This window comes from Furipterus horrens, unplaced genomic scaffold (genome assembly GCF_987537825.1).
Source record: "Furipterus horrens unplaced genomic scaffold, mFurHor1.1.pri manual_scaffold_5, whole genome shotgun sequence".
NCBI lineage: Eukaryota > Metazoa > Chordata > Mammalia > Chiroptera > Furipteridae > Furipterus > Furipterus horrens.
The window spans coordinates 162960770-162977493 of record NW_028327175.1 but is presented as its reverse complement, the minus strand read 5'-3'; the positions used below and the strand labels follow the sequence as shown (position 1 = coordinate 162977493).

General features: G+C 34.4%; 1 protein-coding gene across 1 annotated transcript in view; it reads right to left on the bottom strand.

Moving 5' to 3' along the window:
• FAM149B1 (family with sequence similarity 149 member B1) overlaps positions 1–16724 on the bottom strand; it is a 58940-nt gene that overhangs the window by 21667 nt on the left and 20549 nt on the right. The window contains exons 4-7 of the mRNA XM_090278201.1: positions 10568–10710; positions 9677–9793; positions 5796–5963; positions 1616–1803 (exon numbers count right to left, since the gene is read on the bottom strand). Coding sequence (XP_090134327.1) covers positions 1616–1803; positions 5796–5963; positions 9677–9793; positions 10568–10710 — 616 coding nt within the window. The remainder of the gene's footprint in view (positions 1–1615; positions 1804–5795; positions 5964–9676; positions 9794–10567; positions 10711–16724) is intronic.

The following is a 16724-nucleotide window of genomic DNA, read 5'->3' as shown; positions in this document are numbered from 1 at the left end:
AATTATAATTCTTTCTCTGGCCCTCTATTGTATGTTAGGTGTGGAGTCAGATAGTTAGATGTTTATATACCTGTGTATATAACCTTTAGTTTCACAGGTCTGTGGATGGAAAGGAATTGTGCCTTACTAACTTTACTTAATGTATTATTACACATCCAAGAACTTCATTCATTGGAGGACTTGATTTAGATGATAAGATTTTTGGACTTCTGATTTAGGATGAGTATCTTGGAAACCTTGGAAGGGAGATGAATGTATTTTGCACATGAATCACTGGGGACCAGTGGGAGGATTGTAGTGGACAAACTCTAAGGTGGCTCCCCTGTGATGCTCACCTCTTGGTGTTCACACCTTTGTGTACAGTAATCCCCTCTCTTTTAATGTGGGCAGATGGGCAGGACCTGTGACTTTTTTCAGAACAACAGGTGATGATAAAAGTGATGGGATGTCACTCTCATGATTAGGTTATATTATAAGCCTCTGTCTTGCTAGCAGACTAGTTCTCAGTCTTTCCTGCCATTTTGAAGAGGAAAGTTGCCATGACTACTACATCTATAAGAAACTGAATCTTTCCAAGAACACACAAAAAGGGAAGTAGATCCTTTTCTACTATAGTTGAGCCTCTACATGAGAAGCCAGCCCTGGCCAACACCTTGATCGCAGCCTTTTGAGATCCCAAGTAGAGGACTGACCAAGCCACGCCTGGACTTTTGACCCACAAATCTGTGAGATAATAAATATATGTTGTTTGAGGCTGCTAAGTTTGTGATAATTTTTGTGCAACACAGAAAACCAATACAAACAATTCTTTAAAAGTTGAATATACGTTTAACCATATAATCCAATTATTCCACTCATAGAAATTTACCCAATAGAAAAGGAATATTTCCAAAAAGTTCTTGTACACTAGCGTTCATGACATCTTTACATGTAATAGTCCAAAGCTGAAAACAATCCAAATGTCCATCAACCAATAAATGGATAAATACATTATGGAACAATAGAATACTACTCAGCAATAAAAGGAATAAATTATCGATATACAAAAAGACATAGGATGAATCTCAAAATAATCATGTTGAGTGAAAGAACGGATAGAAGAGTAAATGCAATATAATTCCATTTATATAAAATTCTGTAAAACAAAAACTAATCTATAGTGACAGAAAGCAGATTAGCTGTTATTTGGGGAAAGTGGGTCAGACAAGGGCTGGAGAGAGAGATTACGAATGTCATTTTGTGGGTGATGGATATGTTCACTATATTGGCTGTTTCATACACAAGTCAATTTATCAAATTGTACACTTTAAATAAATGATTTATTTTATATCAATTATTCTTCAATAAAGGAATTTAAAGATGAATTTCCCACTTGCACACCTTTTTATAACAAATAATTATATTCAAAGAGAAAGCACAATCTCTGTCTTATCACCATAAACTAGGTCTTGTTACTCATCTACTCATTCTCAAATATTTTCTAAATATCTCTTAGTTTCTGTGGGAAATACAAATATGAGTCTTTTGTACTGATGAAGCATATGATCTAATAGGCTGGTCAGTGCCTGGATATCATAAATGATTATTCTTTATGTTGTTTCACAAAGATCCTTACCAGAAGCAAATCCTTCCCAGTGACTACGTGTCAGCTGCTCCATACAGCTCAGGACCTTGCTCCACATGTCATCAAACACGTGAGCAAGGACATCCTCTTTCATGCAGTAAAATGGAGTGATGGGAGGGTACCCTAATATCTGTTTCTCTGTAGCTGCTTCTGATTTCTTTCCATGAGACCCCTCTTCCCTGTAACAGAAGCACGATGGAAAGACTTCATGGTTATTCTTTACTGAATGCTCACTACTGTCCTTTGCGCTCCTTAGGAGTGTGATTTATGTCCCGTCACCCCACCTCCATCCCTAGCCATTGCCCAGCATATTTAGCACGTGATTAAGCTGCCTTGTGGACTAAAGGAGTTCTCAACAGAGGAGACTGCATTTCCATTATTACCCTCAGCCAACCACACCACTCTGTCAAAAAACAGAACAAGAAAAAGAAGACTGAGAATCACTGTGATTTTTTAGTGTTAAACAGATAAGTGTTGTTGGTTGATTAACAATCTGTGAGAAGGATACAGAAATCATCTTTTTTTATTGTAATTGGATAACAGTTTTTAATTTTTTAAAAGATTTTATTTATTTATTTTTGGGGGGAGGGGAAGGGAGAATTGCAACCCAGGCATGTGCCCTGACCAGGAATTGAACTGGCGACCTTTCTGTTCTCAGGCTGGCACTCAACCCATTGAGCCACACCAGCCATGGCTGTAATTGGAATACATTTAGATTAATATTAATGTGACATATATAATGATGTGCATTCTACTGTGATTATGCTTCATAATTACTTAAGGCAAAGATTCATTAGGGAAACAGTCAACATAAATTATTAAAATACTTTTACTAATCCAAATAAACATTTGGTAATTGGCTGGGAATGAAAAAGTGGGGAGCCCATCAGCACAGGAAGCTATGCTGAGGCTCTTCTGGAGACTGTGTATTTGTATCTCCTGGTTAGCCAAGTCTCTTCTCTGGCAGGGAATGTCAACAGCTCCACAATTCTGAGGGGTGTGGGAAACTAGCTGATGTGCTTACTATGATAGATGTATTATAAATTAAGACAAAGCAAATTCTGGAACTGGCTTGGCGTAGGGTGAAATATCTCTCAGCTTCTGTGTCCAGTAACAGTTACCCCCAAGGCAGAGGTCTTAAGAACTAAATAGGAAACTTGATGGAGGGCAGTCAAAGACTACGCTGCTGCTTTCCCAAGAAAGAGCTAGCCTGGCATTAAGTGGGGAATGAAGGCTGATTAGTATTAATTGTGTTTAAATTTATATTTCTTTTTAGAAGCGATAACACATTCATATAATGAAAAATTCAAATTGTAGAAATGTATGCATGCAGTGAAAAATAAGTCTCCTTATCTCTTCCCCCAATGACCATTCCCAGAGGTAAACATTATACATCAGTCCAGAGAAATAGTTATATTATACACTGTACTGCACCTTGCTCTTTTATTTAACAGTGTTAACTTGGTCTTGGGTCCCTATTAGTACATAAATCTGCCTCTTAAAAAGAACAGCTACAGAGTATTCCATTGGATATATCCAATATGTGTAATATATCTAACTAGCTGTTATTGATCAACCAACCTTTTGCTCTTAGAGTCAATGCTGTAATTAATATCTGTGTATACATAGTTCTTTAGCTACACAGGTATTATATCTGTAGGATAAGTTGCTATAAATAGGATTATTAAGTCAAAGGGTCTATGCATTTCAATTTGAAAGATGTTGCCCACTTTCCTCTAAAGAGGTAGTATTATTCTCCAGTGGTAAAACAACATGCCTGTTTTCCCAGTCAAGGAATTATCAAACTACTTTATCTTTCATTCTCTGTCAGTCTGACAGATAAAATGGTATCTCAGTATAGTTTTAATTTGAATCTCTACTTGTGAATGAGACAATTTCATTTCATATACAGAGTGGGGCAAAAGTAGGTTTACAATTGAGAAGCAGTTTATTCTTGTTATTGTTTATTAATTATTGTATTGTTTACAATATGAACAACTATAAACTTACTTTTGCCTCAATTTGTATTTAAAATCCATTTTCTTTTCATGTGAACTATTCATGTTCTTTACCTGTTTTGTTCTTAGTGTTTTCCTTATTGATGTGTACATATTAAGGAAATTAAGTCTTTGTGTATGTATGAACTGCAAATGTTTTTCCAGTCTGTCATTTGTCATTTGACTTTCTGGGTTTTTCCTATATAGAAATTTTATTTTATACAGTTAATTTAAAGAATTTTTTAATGACTTGTCTATATTTTGTTATGGCTAGAAAAGCTGTACTTATTCCCAAATTATTTTATTTATTTATTTATTTGAGAGTGAGAGAGAGAGAAAGAGAGAGACATCGATTTCTTGCTCCACTTATTTATGCATTCACTGGTTGTTTCTTGTATATATCCTGGCCCACGATTGAACCCAGCTTTGGTGTATCAGGACAATGCTCTAACCCAGTGAGCTACCTGGCCACGTCAAATTCTTTTTAACCCTTTGAGTGCCATCCGTAATTTGAAATTTGGATCAACATGAGAAAAAGTTATATCAATATATAACCTGAGGTACAAAAAAAGAGAACAAAACATAAAATAGGAATTATTCCATTGTTATTTACATTTATAGCCATCAAAAGGAGAGAGTCGCTGGAAGCGACGCTGGCACTTTGGGGAAAATTTGTCAGTGTCGCTCACAGCGACGTTGGCACTCAAAGGGTTAAAAATAATCTTTCATAATTTGTTTTTTCCTAAACTTACATGATTTCATTTGTCACATTTAAGTTTTTTATATGTGCGAAATTTATTTTATGTAAAGAGTAAGTTAGGAACCTTAGTTTTTTTCCAGACAGTATCTATGTTGTATCAAAATCATTTGCTGAAACTGTTGTATATGTTAATATCCTGTAGGTGTTTTGACTTATTTCTGGGCCTTCAATCTTTTAAATTAGAAACATTGTAAAGATCCAACAACTGTCATTTTTCAGTCAGTATCTCAGCAGTATCTCTAAAGTGAATGCTGCCTTTCTAAAAATCTTCCCTGTACTACCTGACAATTCATTTGGGTTTACTATCAGGAAAAGGGAAAGAGATGCCCTAGGGGACACCTATATGTTTACATCATATTTTAAATTAGTTAAATAAGCTTTATTTTTATAAGCTAAAACTAAAAGAGAAGACTGACTTAAGGAAAAAGGAAGAGAAAATAGAGATAATCTGACCCACACCAGGTGAAGTAAAGTGAAAGGGGGCAGTCTCTGTAAAATCAAAAGAACATAAGTATGATTCTTTTGCTAGCTCAGTGTTGTTATGTACAGGAATCTGGGCTATGTTTAGCTGACCCTAGGATGTGTACATTGAGCTCATGAGTAAGTATGGCTCAGTAGGAAATACGATGGGAAGAAAATTCCAGAATCATTGACACAATACTAACTAGACCTAACCAAGTCCTCATAGTCTAAAATGAAATTCTCACTCACTTCCAAATATGCTGCTGTGACTATCAATTCTGGAGCTTTTAAAGCCTTGAGGGAATAGTTTAAGAGTTTAATGTTTCAGAAAAGTAACATGAAATATGAAGAGAACACTGGATTTAGAATTGGAAAATGTTTTAGTTTTAGCTTTGCCTGAGACAAATCATTTAACTATCTAATTCTCACCTATCCTGTAAAGAGGATAAATAATATCTATGTTATAGGACTATTGTCAGAATACAATAAGAATAAATATAAATAAGCATTATTAATTACAGAGTGTGTTGAGTATAAGGGTTTTATATAAACTGTCCCTTTTTCAAACAGGATTTAGTAAATGAAGTTCACATCTCTTCAACTGCTCTTTTAAATAGTTTCAGTGATTCATCAGTTACTGGTGATAATTTACAAAGGGTGAAGTCAAATTATGTGGAGAAAAAAATTAACTCATTTAAAAATGTTTAATGTTAAGAAAAGGAAAATGATATGTGCAGGAAGAAAATACATAAGGGATTCTGGTTGTAGAAGTAATAGAAATTTATATCTACTAAGCACATGAATGCTGGATACCTGAGAAGTAATAGAAAAGTAGTAACAAACAGTGACATAAATCTAATTATAGGTAATATTGGTAGTATACTTTAGAAACAATAGATGTTAACACATAAAATAGGAGAGGAGTCAAAAGCTTAAAAGACATAATACTCACATATCTGTGTAGTCAAATGCCAGATATTCCTCTATTATTCCTTCAGAGAGGATTACACAGTCTTCCTCTTCATTTTCCATAGAACACGGGCTAGGGGATTTGGCAATGGAAGATGCTTTATGAACATAAGGAGATGAGAAATGTAACTTCTTTCCCCTAATACCAAATCTGGGAGAGGAAAAAAGCAAGTTAATTATGTACAACATAAACAGTTCTCACAGCAACTCAGTCATATGAGTTTTAGCTCAAAGTTCCTTGTCCTGGTGACACCTTCCTGTACGACTATAAACCTTAATGCCTATTAATTCTCAGAACAGGAAGAATACTAGCCATAGACTACTTACCTGCTTAGGTGTATTATGAAGTATTGAATACTGCTTGTCATCTTTTCAGTTGCAATAACTGTGGCTATAAAATATTTTCTTTTTTAAATCTAAGAATATTTACATTTATAATTACATCTTTAAAGGTACCTCAGGAGGTTATGTGCTTATTTCAATAATTCCACCATCGTTCAAAATGCATGCTCCTTAAGAGCAGGATCTTCTCTTATTTATAATATTTAAATTTCTCTTCAAACCCAGGTATTCAATGGATATGTGATGACTTACTTCAGCAAGCTTACTTTGGAGAAAGTCAGATCTGAGCAAGACAATTTTTTTTTTTTTTTTTTGGCAACAAAGAATGCAGGAATTTATTAGTTGAGGAAGTGTCGCTACGCCTGGAGTCACAAGTGAACAAATGCTTAAAGACCTGGGTCTCTGGTGGCTTTCAGGGGATGAGTTATATAGATGAGTTATATAGAGGAATACTCACTAATCATGGTGACTAGGGGAGTTGGGGTCTTGGTCAAGGTCATGGTCTCTACTGATTGGTCAGTTCTAGGGTAGGAGGTACAGTAGTTGATCATTTGGGCAATACAATTTTTAAAAATGGCTCTGAGTTTAACTAAATATCAAATATAACCAAAGTATGTTCTGTATTATTCTTTACACTTTTTTGTACCTTGGGTATTTTTTTAATGAGGAAAAAGAATAAATCTGTGGCACTTTTCAGCAAGGCTAGTGGTAAAATCTTACTGGAAGACATTTTGGAAATACATATTAGAAGGCTTAAAATAAATATACCCATTAATTCAGTGATTCTATTTGTGTGGATTTCCTTCAAGGATATGCTCTACAAGATTAAGCTATAAAAATTATAATCACAGAATTGTTTATAATTGTCAAAAATTAAAGCTAGCCCAATAGTTTCAAAATACAGGTTTAAGTATTGATTGTTTAAACAATGGGATATTAATGCAATGGAATACTATATAGTCATTAAGTTAATGTCATGGGAGAAAATGCAAAGAGCCCACAATAAAATGGTAAGTATTGTGTAAAAAGATTACAAAATATGTACAGTAATTTAATAAAATTATATTCATATGTGGCAGAGAATGCTAGATGCCCCCAGTATCCATTCTCTCCTCTTTCCTAATAGATCATGTCAGTTTAATTTAGGAGAGCAACACCCCACTTCAAAGAGTACATTTCCCGCTATCCTGCAGCCAGATGTAGCCAATAAGATATGAGCAGAATTGTTATCTGGGATTCTGGGAAGACTGTTTAAGGAGGACTGGCTTGGCTATAAGGGTGTCCTTTTGCCTTTCTGCCTTTCCTCCTTTCTGCCACCTATAATGTGAATGTCATATTTGGAACTCTATCAGAAATCTTGTACCATAAAGAAAACTTCAAGAAAAACATCTTTGGCTAGCATGGTGTAAAGAAAGAAAAAATTAGGATGGGCCTGGAACATCCTACTGTAACCAGAAAGCAAGGATACAGTCAAGACAAAAACAAAGGAACTAGCTCAACACAGCCTAATTGTAACAATTGAAACATCAATAATAATGGTTAATTAAAACATAAATATTTTTGAAATGCTATGAGTTCATATGGTACTCAAGAGAGAAAATATCACATATGGACAAAGTAGTAATTACATGAAAGTAAATATCATGGATTATGTTTAATTTGTTATTGGCTTTCCATAAGTAGTGATATGCTAGATAATTGGTGTCCTAACTATATATCTGTGTTTAGATAGGTATTTGTTTTATCTGCACTACAGTAAAGAAAAGTAATAATTGAAAACTGTAAGTCAAATAGTCCAGAAAAGCAAAACCAAAATTAAGAAGTGTCAATCAGCAGTGGTGGTAGCAGGCACCTGGCTGGTTTGGCTCAGTGGATTGAGCATCGGCCTGCGAGCTAAGTGTCGCTGGTTCGATCTTCCAGTCAGGGTACATCAGAGAAGGAAAACTCTGACTCCAAAAAACCTCCGCTGCCTTGCGGCATACCTCTTCAGGGGAAAGGCTAAGGGAGTAAACCCCAACAGAAAATCCGGAGCCGGAGTCCCTAAGGCGGTTCGACGTTGTAGTCAACACCGGCAACTCCTGCGGCGCACCTGAAGCCAAGCTGTATTGACTCCGTCTTTCCCTTGGATCCTTCAGCTGCGAAGAGAGGGGGGGTCTGCTTCATGGGCAACAGCAGACCCTCCATATCACCCTGCCCAGGCTCTGTAGCTTCAGCTTCACTGGAGAGGACACTCCAGCGCCATCGCAAGATGTCGATTCAACACGGGAGGAGACAGATACCGTGTCACTCCCGAGTCGGACTGCACAACCATTCTCGGCAGTGCAGATAGACTCTTAGGAAGCTACACCATCGTCTCTTGAGACGGACGGCTGCCGACGGTAGCAGACAGAAAGGAAAGAAAGGATGTCTGCAGTATGTTTCAGAATGATGATTTAGCCCCTCAGAGGAGCTAACTGCTTAGACTTGATTCCTGATTCCCTTTGAGATGAAATCTCTAAATGAAACTATTATTTATAGTCATAAAATTAGAATAAGGTATGTATGTGTGTGTGTATATATACATATGTGTGTGTGTGTATATAAAGGTTACACTAACAGATCAGAAATATGTACTTTAATGACAGCACATGAGTTATGCAGTTTTTATCAGTAAGAATTAATGAATACCTCATTTCTGTGGAATACATTAGTTGTAAAAATCTGAAACTTATATAAAGGGGTAAACTTTAAAAAGAAAGCTTAGCCTAGTGACCAGAAGCTTGAGTTTAAATCACTCTGAGAAAAGCAGACAAATCCCATTTCTGACCAAAAGTCAGTTGAGAACCCAGATTGCATAACCTTAACTGGCCTAAGACAGTAATGTTTTACTTTGTGGACTGACGAAATTACTGCAAGCAAAAAAGCCATTAAAAATAAACATTATATCAACTCCTAGATGTTATCAAATAGTAAAAATAGTCTTATGAAAAAGCATAGAAATAATAAATGAATTAAAACTATGATATTTTACAGTAAATTTAAGGGAAAGCATAGGTTTTGAAATAATCCTATTTGGGTATATTTTGCTGCTGTTTAAACAGTTTGAGTTGTTCAAAAGAATTAGCCATTTTACTAATATTACTAATTACCCCTGTTAAGCTAAAAAACTAACAGCAGTTTAACTTCTAGTAAGGGATTAAGTTGTAAATAATATTACATGTTTAAGTAAAATCACTTTCTCAAAATAATTTTAAGGTCTATTTCTTAGACCCCTAAATTTCTTTAAACCAATCTGTATCTGTAGATAAATGAATATAGGTATAGATAATATATAGATCTACATAACAAAAATATCCTTAAATCCTAGAGAATGTCTTACTTTTTGAAAAAAAATTGTACAACAAAATTCTAAAATGTACCAAGACTATGGTCAGTCTTATGGAATTTGCTGTCCTTTATTAAATACCAAAAAGTAGGAAGAAGTATTTTAATATAATACTTGGGCATTTGGATACATAAATCCTTAGATATTAGAATACTTACAAAGTAGAATCTCTTTCTTGAGACAGTGTTGTCTCATGTGAAGCTGAAACAGCAGAAGGGGATCTAGGATACAGTCCATACCCTTCACTTGGAGTGATTATCTGCTTACCCAAAATCCTTCAAAATGAACACAAAAAGACAATTAAACACCTTTACCTGGCCTAAGTACAAAATGTAGGTATTTTTATAACAAATCTGTTAGCTCTACATAGAAGTCCAATATACACTTAGTCTGATAACTGATTAAGAATGATTCTTAGAGAAAATGTGAATATAGAGCCTTAGTACAGATATATCTCTCTTCCATAGAATAGACACGGAAAAGATAAAGCTATTATAGCCCCACCCCCTAAAAAAAATTCCAAGGAAACTGAACAAACATTTGTAATTTTCCCTCCATCCTCTATAATAAATTTTCTTTAAGCCTGCCAAAATGAGTGAAAGCCAAGCCACAATAGTGAAAACCATAAATTATATTCTTAAGAACCTGAAGCTTTATAAATTTTATGTATATGTATTAAGTACATTAATACGGTTTCTAAGGGAAGATTTCTAACAGCTTATGTGTGCTTTCAACTATATATAAAAACTTGCCTGTAGATAAGAATGTAAACAAATACATTTTCTGACCATATTGTTCAAAAGAAGGGCTTTTGGATAGCCATAATACACAGAACTCAGCTACAAGTATAGAAACTGTTTTATTAGTTTAGGATGACATATTGATAGTTATGAAAACTCCGAGAAACTTCCAGCAACTTGAGTTTTCTCTCAACTGAAGCTTTACATTGCGTGGCCTTATTTACATTCATCAAAACCATGCCCATAGAGATTCTGAATACAAGCATTTTTGGAAATCTGCTTTTCATATTTTAGTATTGCCATAAATACCTGAGGTGAGGAAAACTACATGTCCACTGTTGGCACTCCTCTTGTAGACTCTTAGTATGTACACTCAACTTCTGCTCATACAAGAGCTCATCAATGGCTGTGAACATTGCCTGGACTTTTTCAGTGGCATTTTGATCAAGTTCCTAGAAGAAAATATCACCCCAAAATATTTAGGTGAATGTCAGTCTCTGTTAAAAATCTTAAAGGTTGAAAGAAATCAGATTTTGTTTTGTTTTCAATATTCAGTCCATTTGAAATACTGTTGAATTTTCACAAAAAATTAAGTTAGTGTTTTCAGATCTTAGAATGAGTATAAAGGAACCATGGACATGGACAACAGGGTGGGGTTTGACTGTGGGAGTGGGGATGGGGGTGGGTGGGGCAGGGGGAGAGCAATGGGGAATGAATTGGGACAATTGTATTTGAACAACAATAAAATAAATAAAAATAAAAAAATATTAAGCTGTCTTCTATTTAAAGAAAACGTAAAAATATCTACTTTTTTAAAAAAAGATTTTATTTATTTACTTTTAGAGAGAAAGGGAGGGAGGGAGAAGGAGAGAGAGAGAAACATCAATGTGTGAGAGATACATCAATAGGTTGCCTCTCTCATGCCCCAAACTGGGGACTTGGCTTGCAATCAGGCATGTGCCCTGACTGGGAATTGAACCAGCAACCTTTCAGTTCTCAGGTTGGCGCTCAATCCACTGAGCCACACCATCCAGGACAGAAATATCTACTTTTTTAAAGTAGCATTCTCTTCATAATAAAAATACTATATTGTTATTATTTTGAAAAATCCAGAAAAGTATAAAGAAAAAACTGCCAATAATTATACTGCTCAAGATAATGATTGCTAATAATTTTAGTATTGGTGTGTGGTGATATTCCAGTAACTTTTTAGAGCTTAAGGTAAACAATCCAACATATATATTATTTTGTAGTCTGCATTTCTCACTTGGCAATTTAGGTTATATCCTCGCCCTCTGTGATCTATCCTTTAGGAGCAGCCAAGAGGTGGCTATAACACGTGAATGTGATCATGTCATCATGTTGTCTGAGTCTCTGCCTACTCTCTACTTCATCTGCACTCTCTACTTCATCTGCATTTATGCACACTATTACGTTCCAGTGTAAGAAGTTATTCCTTCTTTTAAAAGTATAAGATGAAAAATACATATTTTCACTCTAAGAATGAAAGAGTGCTCCTATATAATAAAAAGGGCTTGCTAGGTAGATATGAAGGTTAACTATAAAGACAATATAAATATTAATATATATTACTGTTTTCAAGCTCCTGGGGGCTGAGATGAGATTTTCCTAGTCTCGGTGAACTTTGTTATTCTTTACTATTAAATGTTTACTGAAATATTTGCCTGTTATAACTTTTCCCATTCCTATATTTTCAACATTTGGGAGTCTTTCCACTTTTGCCATGTTTCTTTAAAGAACATTTAGCTGGATTTTAAAAATCCAATATGAGAGTCTCTAACTTTTATTTGTATACACATTTTATCCACTTATAATTATTGTAATGGGCAATATTTGGGCTTTTTCTCCTGTTACATTGAGTTTTCTTCTGTTACACTGAGTTTTCCTTATTCCTCCTATCAATTTGGAAGTTATTCTTTTTTTTTTGAAGGATTTATTTTTTATTTATTTGTTTATTTATTTATTTTTAGAGAGAGGGGAAAGGAGAAAGAGAGAGAGAGAAACATCACTATGCGGTTGCCTCTCACTTGCACCCCCAACTGGGGACTTGACGTGCAACCTAGTCATGTGCCCTGACTTGGAATCGAACCTGGAAGTTATTCTTTATGTTTATATTCTTTTAGTAGTTAATACTTAAAATTTTAGCACTCATATTCCCTTACTTTTCTAACAAAGGTTAAAGTTCTTCAGTATTTCAGTCCTCCACTGAAAAACCAAGCAAGAATTTTGATCATTTCATAATACATACAATACCAAATCATTATGTTGTACACCTAAAATTATTACAATGCTATATGTCAATTATATCTCAATTAAAAAATTAGTAAATAAATAAGATGAAAAAAGATATGAGATACATTGTGCAGACAGAATCCACAGAACTGGATGACTTACTCAGTAAGAGAAGGTGATTGTGAAAATGAACCCAAGCCTTCTATTCTGGGTGACAGAAAGGAAGCTGCCAGTAATAACTGAACATTTATCAAACAAAATTATTCTTAATTAAGAATATCTCAAAGACCCTTTTACTTATTTACCAATCCTCATCATATCTTTTTCTCATTTAACTTTTTATTTTGACTTAATTTTAGACCTACTATAACAATTGTTAAAATAGGAGAGGTAAACACGACTTCTCATCAGGAAACAGTTACCATTGTTATTTGAGCTTTAAGGCCATATGGATCATGAAATGAATTTAAAATGTTATGAAATAATACCAAAAACATGAAACATAATAAAGCAGAACAGAATGTATAATATCATAGTGATCACTCAAAGGTTATTACTTTGTGGAACTTTGTCTTCTGTTTTATGTACACACACTGGGTCACATTGTCAACTAGTGTGACAGTTTAAAAAGTTTGAAAGCCACTGATCTAGACAATGTCCATCTTTCAAATCTAAACCTTCCCACCTCCAGTTTACAGAATTAGACTATCGACAGAAACAGAAAGGGATGTAAGGGCTTGAGACATTTTCATCACTTTGACAATGAATGACAATCCAATAATGTAAGGCAAAAAAACAATTTTAAGGACTTTGATATGCTTTAACTTTCCTCTAAGCGTCTTCCATATTTTATTTTGAGTTTTGGTATTAGCGTAGTTTTTAAAACATAAAATGTTATTGTTATTTGATTCAGTAACTATTTAGATTTACCAATTTCTTGGCATGAAGTTGCTTATTATATCTATATTTCCTTTAGTCCTTTTATTTTCTGGAGGGTCAATAGCTTTGTCGCTGCTTTCATTTCTAATCTTGTTCATTTGAGTCTTTTTTTTTTTTTTTGGTCAAACTAGCTAAAGATTTGTAAATTTTATTGACTTTTATTTCAAAGAACCAACTTTTGACTTTCTTTATTGTTTCTATTTCATTAATTTCTACTCTAATCTGTATTATTTTCTTCCTCTGCTTGTTTTAGATTTAGTTTGCCCTTTTTTAGTTTCTAAAGGTGGAAGCTTATGTTGTTGATTTGATACCTTCCTTTTTTCTGTAGGCATTTTTAAAAATTGAAGTATAACTGACATACAACATTATATTAATTTTAGGTGAACAACATAATGATTCAATATTTATATATATTGCAAAATAATAATAAGCCTAGGTAACATCCACCACCACACAGTTACAATTTCTTTTCCTTGTCATGAGAACTTTTAAGATCTACTCTTAACAATTTTCATATGTGCAACATAGTGTTATTAACTATAATCACAATGCTGTACATTACATCCCCATGACTTCTTTATTTTATAACTGGAAGTTTGTACCTCTTGACTCCCTTCACCCATTCTGCCGACTCCTTAAGCTCTGCCTCTTGCAAACACCACTCTGTTTCTTTTGTGTCTATGAGCTTGAATTTTTTTCTACTGGCATTTAAAGCTATTAATTTTTCTCTAAGTACCACTTTAGTTACATTCTATAAATTTTGATATTTGCTTTTCCCTTTTCATTCAAATATTTTCTAGTTTCTCTTGTAGATTTTTTTCTTCAGACCATCAGTGATTTAAAAGACTATTGTTTAGTTTCCAAATACAGGCATGCAGTACCTCATTTTATTGTGCTTCGCTTTATTGCACTTCACAGATACTGTTGCTACTGTTGGTTTTTTTTGTTTTACAAACTAAAGATTTGTGGCAACCCTATGTTGAGCAAGTGTATCAGTGCGATTTTTCCTACAGGCTCAGATAATAGTTTTTTCTTTTTTAGCAATAAAGTATTTTAAAACTAAGGTATGTAAATTTTTAGGCATAATGCTATTGTACACTTAATAGACCAATGTACAATGTAAGCATATCTCTTACATATGCACTGGGAAACCCAAAAATTCATGAAACTCACTTTATTGTGATATTCACTTTATATTGTGATGTTTTGAAACTGACTCTGCAATAACTCCAAGGTATGCCTGTATTTGAGGATATCCAAATTTCTATCTGTTGTTAATTTCTAACTTAATTTTACCATGCTTGGAGAATATACCTTGTATAATTTCAATCATTTTAGATTTACTAAATTTGATTTATGTGTGTTTGAAGAGCATATATTCTTTTTTTAAAATTTATTTTATTTTATCTTTTTTTCTTTATTTTTTGGTTTTTCAATTACAGTTGTCCCATTTTGCCCCATTTCTCTACCCCACCCAACCCACCCCCTCTCCCACAATCATATCCCTCCCCGTTGTCCATGTCCATGAGTCATTTATACAGGTTCTTTGACTAAACCCTTCCCTTACTTTTCCCCCTTCTCTCCCTCTCCCCTCCCCCCTATTGACTGCTATTCTGCTCTTTGTTCTATTTAGTTCCTTTGTTTGTGTTGTTCTTTAGTTTCCTGTATTAGGTTATATCATATAGTATTTTTCTTTCTTTGCCTGGCTTATTTCACTAAGCATAATTCTCTCTAGTTCCATCCATGTTGTTGCAAATGGCAGGAGTTCCTTCTTTCTTTCAGTGCTACATAGTATTCCATTGTGTAAATGTACCACAGTTTTTTGATCCACACATCTACAGATGGGCACTTAGGTTGTTTCTAGCACTCAGCTATTGTAAACAGTGCTGCAATGAACATAGGGGTGCATAAGTTCTTTTGAATTGGTGTTTCAAGATTCTTCGGGTATAATCCTAGTAGTGGAGTCACTGGTTCAAAAGGCAGTTCCATTTTTAATCTTTTGAGGTAATTCCATACTGTTTTCCATAGTGGCTGCACCAGTCTGCATTCCCACCAACAGTGCAGTAGGGTTCCCGTTTCTCCACATCCTCGCCAGCACTTGTTGTTTGTTGATTTGTTGATGATGGCCATTCTGACTGGTGTAAAATGGTATCTCATTGTGGTTTTTATTTGCATCTCCCTGATGGCTAATGATGTTGAGCATTTTTTCATGTGTCTATGGACCTTCTGTATGTCCTCTTCGGAGAAGTGTTTGTTCAGGTCCTTTGCCCATTTTTTAATTGGGTTGTTTGTTTTCTTGATGTTGAGTCATATAAGCTCTTTATATATTTTGGAAATCAGTCCCCTGTCTGTGACGTCATTGGCAAATATGTTTTCCCATATGGTTGGTTTCCTTTTCATCTTGCTGATGTTTTCTTTTGCTGAGCAGAAACTCTTTAGTTAGTTTGATGTAATCCCATTTATTTATTTTTTCCTTTATTTCTCTTGCTTTAGGAGATGTATCCATGAAGAAATTGTTACATGAGATATCTGATATTTTCTTGCCTATGTTTTCCTCTAGGACTTTTATGGTGTCATGGCTTACATTTAAGTCTTTGATCCATCTTGAGTTTATTCTTGTGTGTGGTGTAAGTTGGTGGTCTAGTTTCATTTTTTTGCAGGTCCCTATCCAGTTCTCCCAGCACCATTTGTTAAAGAGGCTCTTCTCACTCCATTTTATGTTCCTTCCTCCTTTATCAAATATTAGTTGACCATAGAGGCCTGGGTTTATTTCTGGACTCTCTGTTCTGTTCCACTGATCTATATGTCCATTCTTATGCCAGTACCAGACTGTTTTGATCACAGTGGCTTTGTAGTATTGTTTGATATCTGGTGTTGTGATTCCTCCTGCTGTGTTCTTCTGTCTCAAGATTGCTTTTGCTATTTGGGGTCTTTTTTGGTTCCATATGAATTTTTGGAGTATTTGTTCTAGGTCAGTGAAATATGTCATTGGTATTTTAATAGGAATTGCATTGAATCTGTAAATTGCTTTGGGTAGTATGGCCATTTTGATGATGTTGATTCTTCCCATCCAAGAACATGTTATTTGCTTCCATTTATTTGTATCTTCCTTAATTTCTTTCTTCAATGTTATGTAATTTTCAGAGTACAGGTCTTTTATCTCTTTGGTTAAGTTTATTCCTAGGTACTTTATTTTTCTTGTTGCTATAGTAAATGGTATTTTCTTTTTTGCCTCTGTCTCTGATATTTTATTGTTGGTGTACAGAAATGCCTT